Source organism: Salvia splendens, chromosome 10 (assembly GCF_004379255.2).
Source record: "Salvia splendens isolate huo1 chromosome 10, SspV2, whole genome shotgun sequence".
Lineage (NCBI taxonomy): Eukaryota > Viridiplantae > Streptophyta > Magnoliopsida > Lamiales > Lamiaceae > Salvia > Salvia splendens.
The window spans coordinates 16,872,416-16,889,217 of NC_056041.1; the positions used below are offsets into that span (position 1 = coordinate 16,872,416).

At 40.5% G+C, this 16,802-nt stretch overlaps 1 protein-coding gene across 1 annotated transcript; it reads right to left on the minus strand.

Annotated features, from left to right (window-relative positions):
• Nucleotides 1–6,563: 6,563 nt before the first annotated feature.
• Nucleotides 6,564–14,102, minus strand: LOC121752135 (formin-like protein 5). The gene is made up of 4 exons (XM_042147045.1): nucleotides 13,828–14,102; nucleotides 12,828–13,691; nucleotides 7,189–7,275; nucleotides 6,564–7,097 (listed from the first exon to the last, which is right to left on the minus strand). The coding sequence occupies exons 1-4, from the start codon at nucleotides 13,930–13,932 to the stop codon at nucleotides 6,930–6,932; spliced, it is 1,224 nt and encodes a 407-aa protein (XP_042002979.1). The 5' UTR covers nucleotides 13,933–14,102; the 3' UTR covers nucleotides 6,564–6,929.
• Nucleotides 14,103–16,802: the final 2,700 nt, after the last annotated feature.

The following is a 16,802-nucleotide window of genomic DNA, read 5'->3' on the forward strand; positions in this document are numbered from 1 at the left end:
AGCGGCCGATCCCGTCTCGCCGCGACCGCTTCCGCCCCAGCCAAAAAGAAGTGGAACCGGCAGCGGGCGCAGAAGTTGCCGCCTCCCGGAAATTGCGATGAGTACGCCCCTGGCCGTACGAACTACACCGACGACGAAACCCTCATTTTGGCCCGGTGTTGGGTAGATATATCGGAAGACCCGATTTTCGCGAACAACCAGAGACAGGGCGTGTACTGGGAGCGCATCGCCGGCCTCTACAATGAGGCCAAGCCGCCGACCGCGTACAAGCGCAAACGTGAGCAACTCCGCAAGCATTGGGATCAAGTGAAGAAGCAAGTGAACTTGTACGCGGCGGAGTTCGAGAAGTTCACGCGGGCACAGGGGAGCGGCGAGAGCTTGAGCGACGTGCGCGCTAAAGCGCTGTTGTCGTACCGGTCGATGTACGGCGACTTCAAGCACGAGGCCATCTGGGCGCTCTTGAGGGACAAGCAGAAGTTCCAAGGTGGAATTCTGCACACTGGTGCACCGAAGAGGACGAAGACCACCGAAGCTGGTGATTACACGAGCAGCGGCAGCGGCAATCACCCGGTTGACCTCAACCGGACGTACGTGGATGAAGGGAGTTCCAGCACACCGGTGTCCTCCCGGCGTCCGCCCGGCGTCAAGGCTGCGAAGGCCAAGGGGAAGGCGGCCGCGACCTCATCCTCGACCGCTACAAACCCATCTCCGTTCCTGGAAACGCTCCCGACCCAGACGGCCACCGCGTTTGAGTCGTTGGCAACAGAGTCGATGGCGAGGACGTTATTGCAGACGCACAAGGCCATCAAGAAGTGTACCGACCCTGACGAAGTCGAATATCTCCGGGCGTTAATCGATGAGCTGCGTCGGAAGTTGGGAATTGCACCGACTTAGTTATTTTTTTTGTAAGTTGAATGGTGTAACTTTTTTTTATTAATGCGTCGCCATTTGTTATTTAGACGTTTTTTATTTACTCGTTACTTGTTATTTGAAAATATTTAAATTAATTAAACAAAATAATAAAATGATGATGTGGCGCGCCTTAGGGCGCGCCACTGCAGGTGGGGGGAAGGAGGATAAAACTGATGACGTGGCGCGCCTTAGGGCGCCCCACTGCTGATGCTCTTAGGGCACCCGCAACGCTGTGCCGTTGCGGTTCCTATGCCGTTCCGGCGGAACGGTTCCGAGGCGGCACGCGTTGCAGCGTGCGTTCCGTCGCCATTCCGTGTCACCCCCGTTCCTATGCCGTGCCACGTTCCGTTCCGGAGGAACGCGGAACGAAACGTTCCGCCACGCGCCTAGGCGACGTGGCGGCCTCCCATTCGACGCGTGAAGCCCACTCGCTGCCCCGCGAGTGGGCTTCGTCCCGGTGACGCAATAATTCATTTTTTTAAAAAAAATACGAATTTAATAAAAAAAAAAATTTTTGCAACGGTAATGTGACCGTTTTTTTATATCCGTTTTATATATATATATTTTTTTTTATTTACTCTATAAATACTCTTATTTCATACTCATTTCAATCACAAACACACATCTATTCCTCTCTATTTCCACCCCAATTTTCATCTCAAATCAACTCTCGTTTCCTTCTCCCAAATTTAATCAAACTAATGGATCATTTTGAACAAATGCGTCAAATATTGCAACAATCACTTGAAGAAGATCGACGACGGGAAGCCGAAGAAGCCGCGCCGCCCCAACGACGCTCCCGTACGTACATCCATCGTAACCGGGAGGAAGCCGCTGCAAGGTTAGTAAGCGACTACTTCTGCGATAACCCGGTTTGGGGAGATACGTACTTCCGTCGCCGTTTCCGCATGGGGAAACCTTTATTTCTCCACATCGCGAATACTTTGGCAGCCCGGGAAGAGTTCTTCCAGGAAGGGTACGACGCGGTCGCCCGTCCCAGCCACACGACGCTGCAGAATTGTACTGCAGCAATCCGCCAGCTTGCCACTGGACAAACGACCGACATGTTCGACGAATACCTCCACATCGGAGACAGCACTGGGCGAATGTGCTTGCTCAAATTCTGCAAAGGTGTCCGGGCAGCCTTCACCGACGAATTTCTCCGGAGGCCAAGCACGACCGATTGTCAGTTCCTGCTCGACCTTCACGAAACAGTGCACGGATTCCCCGGGATGCTCGGCAGCGTCGATTGCATGCACTGGCAATGGAAGAATTGCCCGGTGGCGTGGAAGGGGTCCTACACGAGCGGCCACAAAGGCACCCACCCAACCGTTATACTTGAGGCCGTTGCCGACTACCGCCTTTGGATCTGGCACGCGTACTTCGGGGTCCCCGGGTCGAACAACGACGTAAACGTGCTCCATCAGTCCGACCTCTTGACCGAAGTTTTGGATGGTAAAGCGCCGGCCATCAACTTCGTCGCCAACAACCGGCTTTATAAAATGGGGTACTATCTCGCCGATGGCATCTACCCGAAGTGGCCTACCTTCGTGAAGACGTGCAGTGGGTCTGCGAACCCAAAGCAGGCTCTTTTTGCGAAGCAGGAGGCTGCTCGCAAGGATGTGGAGAGGGCGTTCGGGGTTCTCCAAGCGCGCTTCAACATCATCAAAACCCCGGCTCGTACGTGGTTCATGGAATACATGGTCGACATCATGTATACGTGCATAATCTTGCACAACATGATTGTCCAAGACATGGAAAACATGGTCGACACCATGTATACGTGCATAATCTTGCACAACATGATTGTCCAAGACGAAGGACCCGAGGCGGGAAATTGGTTCGACGACGAATCCCCCGGAAGCTCAACCGCAAGTAGTCCGCCTCGAAGTGGAGCGCATCCGTCTATACAAGAACGGTTATCTATTCGTGCAAGGACACGCGACTCTAGTGCCCACACCCAACTCCAACATGATCTAATTGAGCACATTTGGGCAAATTTTGGCGGATGAAATTATTAAAATTGTGTACTTTTATTTTTTTATGATTTTAATTGTGTGCTTTTTATTTTTTTAAGTTTAAGTTGTAATTTTTTTTAATGTTGTGTGTTTTTTAATAAAGTGTGTTTGTTTTTTAATAAAGTGTGTTCATTTAAATTGAATTGGGTTGGAAATAAAAAAAATGAAATTGAATGAATAGTAATTTAAGGAACGGTTAAGAAACGGTTAAGGAACGGAGGGTTGCAAGTTCCGTTCCTTAGTTAAGGAATGGAGTAAAAAAGTATAGTGGGGTCCTCAAATAATGGTTTAAGGAACGGTATAGGAACGGTATAGGAACAGCGTTGTGGATTGCCTTATAGACATAACAATATGTATTTATCTCACTTAATAGCCGCGATCACAATTTTCGTGAGGATTTTAATTAAAGTTAGTTTTTCAACATTTGAAAATAAAATAAGATCATTTGTACTTGCAGGCACATGAGCTTAGGTCGGTCAAAATTTATGACTTTGACTATTAAATGTTCAATGTAGAGAAATACTTACATGCCATATTTATAATATTTTTAAATTTAAGTAAAAATCACCGTTTAATTAAAAGTTCACGCAATAATTAAAAATAGCCTCTTTATCTAAATCTCAAATCTTTGCCCAATTGAAAAGCAAAAGTAGGAGACGTTTGAAAATTTGTTTAGAAAAGTTAAGCATCAATTACTAACCATAATACAACCAATAGTGTGTGACATCTCCTCACTTTGATTGGTCTAACAGAAATGGTTTTCCTAAATTGTACTTGTGGAATTCAACTCTCTGTTTTACACTTCAAATCTTCTAGTGATATTTTGTGTTAGAAATTGATCTATCTTAATCCTCAATAGCTTATTTTTGTTTAATTAAGGCTTATAAAATTAATTTCCAACATATAGTCAGAATTTTGAAATATATAGAGATGAACATGCATAGTTAATTGAATGATAACGTTAACTCCGTAAGATGTTTTCTCTTCACTCAATAAGCAGTGTTAAAATTATGTTAAATATGTGGTATGCATGTGACCTCTACATCAAAAAGATTATGTTAAATGGAGTATAACATGAATACGTTAGCCGATACACATATCAACCTCTTCATTTTATTCTATGGAGATGAGAGAGAGCAAAAACATTTATTCTTTTCAATAAAAAAGTCTCAATCCAATCACAATAACCTGTTACATAAAAATAGATTCCTCCTCGCTAAGTTTAATATGCTAAACAATTACCCAAGTTAAATCATAGCTATATATATGATAACACACATCTATGCTCATTCATATCCAATCCAATCATTTCAGTGAAATCAATAATTAGTGGTTGACAAGATATATTTCACAACACTAAACAATCAGGAAACAGAATAATATAGCACTTATCTACTAACAGCTTGGGGTTTGGTGGATTACATTAGGTGAGTTGTTAATTATATAAATTTTGTACAAATATAGTAGTATTGAGATACATTTAGATTTATTAGAGAAATATATGTGGACATGAACAAGTCCAACAAATCTCGACATTTATTTATTTATTTATTTATTTCTTCTTCTTGGCTATAACTAGGGATACTTTATTTGACCAAATATATATAGTTCGCAAGCGTGCCTAACTCAATTAATTTAAATTGGAATTTAATACTAATGAAGATTGAGTTTCTTCTTTGGGCACACTTTCTCTCATCCACGATTGCTTTGTTTTCAGTTTCTTTCTGACACCACTCATTTCATTTAAGAAATAGAACTATAGTTAATTAGAAATATAATGCAAATTTCTCCATAAGGCTGCATATATGGTTGGCTAATTCATTATTTTTTTCATCAGGGGTCAAGATTTCCAAATTTGAGGGCAACTTATTTGGTTGATATCAAATATACTTGTACGAAGATTTTGCACCTTGAAGATTGATTTGCATAAAATCCGATTCTCCTCTATTGTTTTTAGTATAGCATCTTGTGTTACATTAACAGGAATTGATATGACAATATTTGTTATTTAGGATTTAGTGTTTGTTTGTATAAGAATCTTGAACCTTGAAAATCTTAAACTTATGGATTGCCAAAATGCCACCGATTATTAATCTATATATACAATAGAAAATAATAGGACTATTAGATTACTTAATTCATATAGTGCCTTCATGAGCCCAATAAAATCATGTTTATGCCTTCTCAACCCCAATTCAAACATTCATCAATTTTCATCCATAAAAAGGAAAACATTCTTTTTTGTACTTCAAAAAGAACGTTTAGAGCATCTCCAAATAGCTCAGCCATAGTCTAGCCACAAACTTCTTCTGCCACATCAGCAGCACTAAAAACTCCTCCTGACACATCATCAGGACAAGCATCTGGACAAGCAATAGTCTAGCTATAGCTTAGCCACAATAAACAAAATTATAAAAATAAATAATTAACAATCACACAAAATACGAAATTAAATGCACGACATAGATAGGGGAAAATCAATAATAATATTAAAATTTTAAAAAGTACATTAATTAAAAAAATTACATTAATTAAAAAAAACTCATCTTCCACACACGAGCCCCCCGCCTCTGCCTCACTCGTCGCCGCTATCCGGTGTTGGATATTTTAGTGTAATTGGATTAACTTGATAGATCAATATGATCATAATGAGACATCAAATAAGTTGGAAGTGCGGAGTGCACACTTTGTTTGAATTCGTAATGATTGGACGGGGTTCGGGGGCAGCACCCCCCCGAGAGCGGGGTCCAAGGGGCGGCAGCCCCTGGGTCAGCTTGGAAATTTTTTATTTCCATTAAAGTTGCTATACAGAAATCTTCATCCGGAAATGTAATTTCCGATAATTGAAGGACCAAATTACAATATTTAAAACCCGCCAAAACTAAATAAAAAATAAAAAAAAGAAATAAAAAATCGGTCGGTCGATCGCTCGCCGATCGGGAGCCTGCAATGGCGTCCAGCCAATCGGCGAGCGCTAGCGTCCGCAAATCGGCGTTCACTCGCCGTTTTTCTCACCGATTTACCGCTCGCCGGCTGTAATAATTCAGCGAGCGGACCGGCCAGCGCCGGGAATCGGCTAGCCGGTCCGCTCGCCGCCACTGTGGATGCTCTTAGGGGATTTTATTTTATTTGTCCTTAAACTCAATTGTCTCCTTGGAGACCAGCAAAGCCAGCATATTTTTTTTCCTTGAAAGAGAAGCTCGATTACTCGAGACTCTGATGACCCAAAATTACCCAAATCTTAATCAACCCAAGACTAATTTTATATGCACCATACTCACCATCCCATCCCAAAACAAGTACTCCCTCCATCCGCCACTAGGAGTCTCATTTGAGTGTTAAACACAGATTTTTAAAAAATATAGGAAAGTGAGTTAAAAAAGATAGTGAAATGTGAGACCCATTTTTATATATTAGTTTTATAATAGAATGCAAGTGGAATGAGCAGTGGACCTACCATTTATAGTAAAAGTGAATCGAGACTCCTAATGGCATACGGGAGAATAGTACCAAGCAAAGTCCACACAACAAATTAACAACAGATTATGAAGCTACAATTTTCTTCCATCCGGGAGTTTGCCACTGCATTTCATTGAAAATTTTTCGTTTTAAAGATTCCCTAAGAGCATTATCTAAAAGAAATGAACCCATAATTTAAGAGCACTAGATCTACCAAATGTATTACAGATCTGAAAGTTGCATCAGTTAAGGGACATGTCAAGCTAACAGGAGAGTTGTGTATGCCTAGAATATCTTGCAGCCACATACATCAATAGAAACACCCAACAGTCAAAAGTATGATATCCTACATCTTACACGAATACAAACCTATTTGTCTGGTGAAGACACCTTACAAGAAGCTCGATTCCACGCTAGTCTTCGCCCATAAATCGCAATTCCCTTTTCTAAGCACTAATCTTAAAATTGTACGAATGACTAGAAAACCCCCCAACATAGCTTCCACCAATAGTCAGCACTACATTTTACCTGTCTGCGACTCTAACTTTGGGGCTGCACCTGCTCCGGCTGGGGCTGCTGCTGGGTTTGAGCATTTGGGGGGGGACTCGCATTCAACGCCACAAGCTCGAGCTCATCTATGGCGTTGACTGCAGCTTCGCTCGTCAGGGATGGTCTGATCAAAGTTGCAGCTTGCTTGACCATTGATTGCTGGCACCAAGTTAAGAGACGAGATTATTAGAACATGGACCACAAGTATGCACAAATATTAACAAACATCTAAAATGCTGAAAGTCCTAACCAAATTTTCAAGTTTGGCCTTGAGATCCAGATACGCCACAAGGAGATGTGAGTCTGGAGTACGATTCACCGTTGCTTCAGCAACCACCTGACAACCACATAAAACAAACACAAATAAGCAGTCATTCAGATGAAAAAGAGATAATTTAGGGAAATCCAGTATTACAATTTGAATACATAACAAAAACAGTTTGCACTATTGTCAAGCTTTTAATCCTACCAGCAATGCGACTGTATGAATTGCTGGCACATATTATCAGAACTCTAATGTCAACACCATACTTCATTTATATTATAGCCAAACACAATAAAATCATGAGACATCAGACTCTATTTCAAATTGGAAGAGGCATATCAACGGAGCTTAATAGAGAATCTTGAGTAACATAAGCAATTACGCTGTTGGTGCTCGTATAGGGAGCTTCATGAGATGGCGAGTGTTTCCATAAGGCAGGATTATAAGTGCTAATTTAGTTTAAAATTTCTTAGATGATCAAGCCTATGTTTCTAGAATCTAGCCTCAAGGCTTACTAGTCATCGTTGCAGACATTCAAACGTCATAAGCTCAACAGCCTTATTTCAGGAATCTACTCTCTCAAGTACAAGCAGCTAACAGTATTAACCAGATATGGTCATGCTAACAGAACTGTATTGGGCAGGAAATGTATAAAAAAAACACCCATTCTTGACTCGCATCTCATTCGTATACATAAAATACCATTTAGTTTACCTAAAAACAAGATGAATAGCAATGCTAATCGGCCTAGGTAGGCACATAAGGACAATGGTGGAGAGCTTAGCCACCAAATCAACGGCCGAGGTAACATTGTTTTCCTCAACATGAGAAAAAATCATGACTGAATGATCGTCCTTTTCCTCTTTCATTCATACTAGATTCTAGAATCTTAGAATTGGTTTAGTTTAATTCAGAGCCTTGACAAAAGGCTTTAAAACAATACATATAGTGGGTGAACATGCCTCATTAGCCCATTTTCATTAGGACGTAGGTCTAAACATTCGAACATGATAGTAATTGTAAAATTATTCACCGCAGTGGCCAATGGCTAAAGGAACCAATTAGCCACAAATTATTAATTAGTGAATCAACAATATATATCTAACATTGAAAACTTCCTTGTCCAAAGTATATTTTTACTACTCCTTGTGTTCCATAGAACTAGGCACTTTGGGGATGACACGGGTTTTAATGCGGAATTGGTAACGTAAGAGCCGGAGAAAAGGTAGTTGAAATAGTGTTAGTGGATGGTGGAGCCCAAAGGGTAATGAATTGTGGAAAAGTTTCCATAAATGGATATGGACCATTTCTATGGGACAGACGAAAAAGAAAATAGTGTTGGGTCGAGGGAGTATATATTTATTTGTATACAACATAAGACTACATTTATGCTTTCGAATTGTTTCTTGTTCGCTCTAGTAAGGTGCCATAGAAGTTTGTTGGCAGAGCATTCTAGGCTCATGCTTTAATGGAGATTAGAGTTTCACACATCTATCGGAAGGGCAATCAAGTTGTTGAGTCATCTCCTCAATCCCAGCCACCCTCTTTGCCACTTCACTCTGATACTGATCAGAGGCAGTGTGTTGTCTACTTGGGGAAGATGGAGTCCGCATACGTGGATGTCAAGGATCAACAACTTGTGTGGAAATATGCCTAGTTGGAAAGCAGGTTATGTGGAAATACGTGGTTGTTGAATTGCATTTGTAAAATTTTGATAAGGGTATGAGAGGACTAGAGCTTCAACTTTCCAGGTTTACAATAAGTTGGTTCGGAAACCGAACAAAACTGGGTTTTGGTTAATTAGGTTAGTCAATTTTTGTAATGTTGATTGCTTCGGTGACCGAACTGACAAATGCACATGCCATGGTGTCCTCTTCTATGGTGGACAGTTGGTGGCCGTTCAGTCGTCCCAGCATTATTCATCTTGTCCTTCAGGACTACACAACTTTATTTTACTTGTATGTGAAACAGACGAGGTTATGACACCCAGAAGTCCTCTTCTATGGTGGACAGTTGGTGGCCGTTTACTCATACCAGCATTATTCATCTTGTTCTTCAGGACTTCAATAACTTCTGTTACTTGTATATAATAGAGACGAGGTTATGACAACTAGAAGCCTCTTGATCAAAAATCTCAAGTTTAGAAAGTCATATGTCAGAACTCACAAGTCAGATGTAGACTGGTTTCTGTTCAGAAATCAGAAGTCTGATTTCTTCTAGTTAGACATGATTGGTTAGAAGTATTGAAGTCCAACTTTCTATACTTAGAAGCCAGTTTTGGTCGCTCAAGCTCCAATTATTGATGCTCAAATGACCAACCCTTGTTAAAAAATCATTAGTATTTCAAGAAGTTTGATGTTTAGACTATTGAAAAGACAATGTTCTATTATCCTTGTGGTTCTCTTGCTTGTCTTTTTTCAGAGCTTGACTAGGGTTTTGAGTTTTCCTATCGCTACAATTCCCTAGGAGGTTTTAACAAGGCTCGGCCTTAAGGAATCGCATTTTGATCTCCTAAGTTTCTTCTCTTAATGAAATGAAATCTCACAAGTAAAAGATAGAGAAAATCATTGGAATAAACATCAGCGGACAATGACCTAGAAACCTATGGGTTTAACTTTCTTTATATAAATTCTAAACCTAAATAAGATTTATATTAGTTATATCATTAATTTCTAATTATCAATCTCAAGCTAATGAGTTTTATTCATTTGAAATTTTAGTCAATATGTGCATAATTAATTATAGTTCACACGTAGCTTACATTCTTAACAACAATTAAGCACATTTCAAACTTTATGTTAAGGAAAAAATTGCCCCCTAAATTATTTCAATTAATTTAAATGTCATACTTTCTATAATGGTACTAGGAAGGGTATTGAAGGTAGTCCATAGCCTTATAATATAATCGAATGTACTACAATCTCGACCTGACTTGTAGAAAACAAAAGCAGGTACTCTTCAAGGCAAAAAATGGATTACAATCACTATATATCAAACTATTATTATCAAAGGTGTTTTTAAACATTATAAAGAGTATAAGCACCACCTCAAATTCTATAAATAGTTTGAGCACTGCCTCTATATTATTATACAAAAAGGAAAACATTAAAAGAAAGATAGGAGCACATTATGATTTATATTATTGCATTAGACAATGAAAATAATATTTTTCCTTTCAGAGGATGACTAATTGATTAGTGTTGATTCAATGAAGAAAAAAGTTAACAAATTGATATTAATAATAAAATATAACTAAAATTTAACACGGTCTATATAAAATATTAAATGGCCGCCAAATCCTCAAAGCAAAAGTTCTTAAGTATCTTAAGCAATAAGCTTTGGGTTTTGATGAATTTACATTTACTCATAATATATAAGGTTCGAATGCACAGAGTGGTTGGCACCTTTCTAACTTCCAAAGTTTTGATTCGTATACTTGAAAATTAATACTTTACTCGCTTTTAAAGGCTAAATTACTTTTGAATGAAACAATGTATTTTGGTAATTATATTTGATTGAGTGGTTAATAGTAGAGAGGCTAAGTTGATGCTAGTTGATCAATTTTTTGCAACTTAAATTAGTGGCTTGGCTTGTGACCTGATGGTGCTTGTCATTTTTAAAATATTAGCTCGTGTTACTATGAGCTCGATGTGCGCTTAAGAAAAGAATATGAAATTAAATTGGTGAATTTAGGATTGATTAAAAAACTTGAGCCATCTAATTCAATAAATATATAGAAATTTTAAATGTGGGGCCATGCAGGGGCAATTGCCCCTCCTCACCCCCACTCATCCTTCTATATTTTGGTACAAATTTCCAAATATATATCAACTTCTTCACTAAATGCCCCCTTATTAAAATTCATAAAATTAGCCTGGATATAATTTTGCCCCCCGTGGCATGATTTTCTGGCTACGCCCCTGGGCCATGCTTATCCTCAAGACCAAATAATCTTTAACTTAAGAGATTAGCTTTCAAATTTGATAAATTTAAATTTACCCTTAAATTTTAAGTTTCAATAACATGCATACTTTATTAAAGATAAAAAAACCATCATAATAACACACATTTTACATTTTTCGCAACATAACTCCAAGAAAGATGAGTTATCTACCTTACCAAATTGCCTCTAACATGCCAACTTATATTTAAAATTTATTAAGTTCACATTTACACTTAAATTTAAGTGTCAATAATGTGCCAACTTATATTTATAATTTATTAAATTAACATTTACACTCAAATTTTAAGTTTCAATAACATGCCCACTTATATCTATAATTTATTAAATTTACATCTACACTTAAAATCTAAGTTTAATAACATTCCACTTATATAGTTATATTTATAATTTATTATCCTCCTAGCTTAAGAGCATAATAAAATCTTAGAATCTAAAAAAGAGATTGCTAGTGTCCAAATCATATGAACTTATGCATAAACTTTATTTTTTTACTTAAGCAAAAATACATCTAACTTAACATACATTGAAAGAAACAAAGAAAAAACTAATAAAGCACATTGCACTTGGGGTAATTCTTCTTGTTTTTTTATTCACATGCTATGTTTTCGAAATGCACACATGAAAAAGCAAGGCGTTATTTATTCTACAATCATTGTTACTTCGGCACTGTGTTCGTTAAACCAGTTCTCAATCCTAAAACTACTCCGTTAAACCAGTTCTCAATCCTAAAACTACTCCGTTAAACCAGTTCCCAATCCTAAAACTACTCCGCTAAACCTATTCTTCTCAATATACGGCTTCTTCTTTTAGATGCCAATAGAACTCATTTAATCTTAAGTAAACGCTCCAACTCATTGTGAATTATGGCGAACTATTCAAAAATTACGATTCCCTTTAGTCCAATTATCTCAAGATGTAGTAAATGCAAAGAAGATTCTTTTAACCAATACAACTAGGAATGACCTTGCTTATTCAAAAGCGAATTTCTCGAAAGAAGTTATCCCCAAATAAAGGTAGGCTCACCATACACATATGTCGTCGAGCAAATGAATTGCTAGATACTATCACTAGAGTCGTGAGGGGATGTACATTTTATTTTCCTAGGCCGTTGAAACACATTAAATGTCCAGCAATTTCACAGCTAAGAGCATCTTACCAATAGCTAGTATAATATTTTTTATTCATACTAATAGCTAATTTTTTTATTTGTGGCTGAATATTTGCATTAAAAATGGACACAAAATTAGTGTGACTTTGTAGCTTTTAACATGAATTATTATGATGGTTGTAATGTTTGCAATTTCTAACTTTAGTTCATTAGGTTATCATAGACAAATTAGCAAATGAACTAACATTTCTAGGCTAAAAGGACATAGCAGATAACTATGATGAAACTCACATACCCCATACAATAACCAATTGAATTTCTGCAATTCTAACTTTCTACGGCCATCACACAAATAGATATTCTTCATTTGTTTTTGAATCTTTTATTCACAAATAAATTAAATAAATCAGTGTCCATTTTTAGCTTTAACCTAAATTTCCTACGGTTGCAGTTCTAGTAAAATAAAAGATGAAATAACATTATAAGCATAGATAATTATGATTAAATTCGCAAATATCAAATTAAAAAAATTATAAGAATAGAAATTTGTACCTTTCTCGGCCGGCCAAGTGGCTTGCCGGAGAGATTCCTCCGTCTCTTGGGAAGCGCAGCATTCATGTTCCTAGCCTTCTTTGCCTCGTTTCCGGGCTTGGGCGGCCTCCCGCGACGCTTCCCCGTCACCACCGGCGGCGCATCCGCAGACGGAGCAGCGGTAACAGGTGCAACATGTGCACCACTGACAGGAGGAGCAAACCCTTCCACCACATTAATCGGCTTAGGAGGCCTCCCTCGTGGCCTCCCCGGCCCCTTCGCCTGTCCAGCCGGGGCAGCAGCAGGGGCAGCGCTCTTCTTCGGCCTCCCCCTGCCCCTCCCACCACTGCCCCCGCCGCCCTTAAGTGGGCGGCCGGGTCCGCGTTTAGCGCTCTTCGGGGGGCGGCCGCGGCCCCTAACCGGCGCACCCGTGGGGGTGGTGGTGCCGTTAACCGGCAACGGCATCGGCACCGCAGCAGCGATATACGCACTCTCCGACGGTAAGTCGGAGGTGAAAGCCGGCGCGTCGTTGATGTTTAGGGGAGGAGGAAAGACGGGGACGGCGACGTGGACGGCGTCCGGCTTGGGCTTGGGGGGACGGCCGGGGCGGCGCTTTGCGGCGGCGGGGGATGGATCGGCAGATTCAACGGTGGTGGCGGGGCCGTTGAAGGCGGGGGGAGGCGGAGCAGATCTAAGACCGGGGAGCGTGTAGGAATGCTTGACCATGAGGAGGTGGCCGCTGGCTTTGAGGTGCTTGAGGTGGTGAGTGAGCAAGTCGGAGAGAGTCGGTGGGAGGTCGGAGTAGTGCGTCTCGATGTACTTAGCTATGGCTCTCTTGCTCGACCCGTCTCTCTCGTTCAGCGCCGTAATCGCGGCCGAAATCATCTGAAATCAACACTAATTAGCATCACAAATCTATCTAATCTAGAGAGAGAGAGAGAGAGAGAGTGTGTGTGTGTGTGTGTGTTTGACTGTAGGAAAGCAAAATAGAATGAGCTAAGAAGAGTTAGAGATGACTGACCTCGGAAAAAGGAGGGTGGTTGTGGGGGACAAGGACGGGGGAGACGGGAATAGCCGGCGCGGGCGGGGCGGCAACCGGTGGAGGTGGATCCAGCGCTGGGTCCATGCACTCAATTTCAAAAATATCTGGAGGAAAGATAGAGAGAGAAAGGAGGGATTTGGAATTTAGAGAGAGAGGGGGGGGGGAGCGCGTCTATGTGTGTGAGGATAGAGATGAAATGGATGAGAGGGTAGATTGGAACGTTGGAGGCACTGTGTGTTGTGTGTGACTCTGTGTGTGAGAGAGAGAGAGAGAGAGAGAGAGAGAGAGAGAGAGCGTCTGAGTCAATTTGTTTGCAATTAAAGAAAAATAAAGTTGCTGCTCCAAATCTGTCTTTTTCTGCCCTTTATTATATTCGTCTTCATATTTTTAATTTTCTATTACTCCCCTACTACAGATTATAGATGGTGGAGATCTCTATTTCAAGCAAATTATTACACTCTGGAATTGGTACTACTAATAATTCATTTTAATTTATTGTTGCCTACGTTCCTAGTATTTTTTAATAAAAAAATGTTTGATATTAAAAGTGATGATATTATTGTTTTAATGTAGTACTAATTGAATATTAAGATATTTTGAATCATTGCTCGAATGTATTCATTCTTATTTAATAATACAAAAAATAATGTGATCAATCCATAACTTTTAACACCCGTTTGATAAGTTAGTTATGACAGACATTTATATAACTATTTTCAAGTGTTTGGTATCATAGTTAATCTATCACGTAAGTTTGTGTTATTTTCTATATGACTCATCTAAGTCTACAGTTTTTTTCTAAAAGAGCATCAGCAATGGAGGAGTCAAAACCGCGACGCCGATTTTTCGCCGACGCCGGTTCTGACGACGAACCATTGCGACCGGCGTCGGCGAAATCGGCGTCAATTTCGGCGTACCCATGCCGATTCGTGTGGTGACGCTGGTTCTAACGCCGATCCTCACGGCGCCATTGTAGGCCCCGGATCGGCGTCAGAATTTAAATTTTTTTTTCGAAACACTATATATACGCGCTTTGGACGTCATTTTCATTCGCACCACTTATTTTAACGAGTACTCTCTCTATCTTTCTTTCTGTACAAGATCAATTTAAGAAATGAGTAATGCTGGTGGTAGTGGTGGTGGTAGTGATGGGGATGCTGATGAGTACGAGCGTATGCTGAACGAAGAGCTAGATGCATATACTAGTCGTGAGGTTGATCGATGGATGCAGAGTTATATGCAGCCGCCGGTACCTCGCCCACGACCAGTTGTCCGCCGTCGACAAGTGGTTGATCGTGATCATGTAGCTGCACATCAGCGCCTGTTCACAGATTACTTCGCAGAGGAGCCGCGTTTTAACGCCAACCATTTCAGGCGTCGTATTAGGATGAGGCGGGACTTGTTTATGCGTATTGTTAACGGTTTGGAGCAGCGATATCTGTATTTCCGCTTCAGGCACGATGCGGCTGGCAAACCCGGTCACACCCCTATTCAAAAGTGCACTGCGGCAATCAGGCAGTTGGCCTACAGCACTTCGGCAGACATGTGGGACGAATACCTCCACATCGGTGAGACGACTGCCATTGAATGTATGAAGTATTTCTGTCAGGGCGTGATTGAAGTATTCGGTGATCAGTATCTCCGAAAGCCTACCCCCGAAGATTGCCAGGATCTGCTGCGGATGCACGGGGAACAGCATGGGTTTCCGGGAATGTTAGGCAGCATAGACTGTATGCATTGGGAGTGGAATAACTGTCCCGCTGCCTGGAAGGGGTACACGACCGGCTACAAGGGAAATAATCCCACGATGATCCTCGAGGCCGTTGCTGATTACCGGCTGTGGATTTGGCATGCGTATTTTAGGATAGCCGGTTCGAACAACGACCTAAACGTCCTCAACTCGTCGCCCTTTTTGCACAACATGATTGTCGAAGATGAAGGTGTACAACTGACTGATTGGGCCAATGACAATGATGAAGCTGGTCCAAGCCACGGCGTCGCCGCCGCCAACGTACGAGGTGGGGTACCTCACGATGAAGAAGCCCTCCTCCAAGCACATGCCGACATGCGTCAGACGGAGGCTCATATTCGACTCCAAAAGGATTTAATTGAAGAGTTGTGGGCGCGGAGGACTGGAAGGCATTAGTTTTTATTTAAATTTATGTAATTTTTTTAAATGTATTTTTTTTAAATTATTGTACTTTTTGAAATTTTAATAGTATTATTCAATTTTAAATTCCGTATGTTGCTACAATTGTAAATTAAATTTATATAATTGTTATTAGTGATGTGGATAGGCTATGTGAGAGCTATTTGATGTCCAGTTGCATGTCCAGATGATGTGGCAGGAGGATTTTAGTGCTGGATGATGTGGCAGTGGGAAGGCTATGGGAGGTCCTAGACCATTGTGGATGCTCAAATACAAGCATGTATATCTCACAAATTTGGTCGGATAACATTTCTACCTCATTTCTTGTCCACCAAACAACAATGAAAAAAAACATCATCTAAGCTTATCTAAGACACGAAGCCTGCGTTTCTTATCTTACTTTGCAAATTTTCTTATATCACATCTTTCTTATCAAACGAGCCTTTAGTATTCAAAGTGATAGATAAAAATTAATAACACTGAGTGTCACAAATGTAATTATTTGCAGGAGAGTGTTCATTTTCCCATAAGGGCGTGTTTGGATTGCCTTATAAGATCAGTTAGCATATGTTAAATGGAGTTATCATGTGTTTGAATTGTCTTTTTTCGTTTTCGACAGGCCCAAGTTAAAAGGGGCGGCCCGCCTAATAAGCTCTGATAGTGTCATTTAGCATTTCAGAGGAAATTTGTCTGATAGCATTTACGTGTTGCTCATTTTAAAAAGTTTTCAAAGAGAATTTACTTAAATATCCCTCTCGGAAACCCCTACTTATATTGAACGACGCATCAGCAAAGGAGTTTCTGC

Coding starts and splice junctions, on each gene's coding strand:
- LOC121752135 (XM_042147045.1), bottom strand. CDS start 13,932: ATGGACCCAGCGCTGGATCCACCTCCACCGGTTGCCGCCCCGCCCGCG. Junction 13,692..13,827: donor ACCACCCTCCTTTTTCCGAG/GTCAGTCATCTC, acceptor TGTTGATTTCAG/ATGATTTCGGCCGCGATTAC. Junction 7,098..7,188: donor AGGCCAAACTTGAAAATTTG/GTTAGGACTTTC, acceptor ACTTGGTGCCAG/CAATCAATGGTCAAGCAAGC.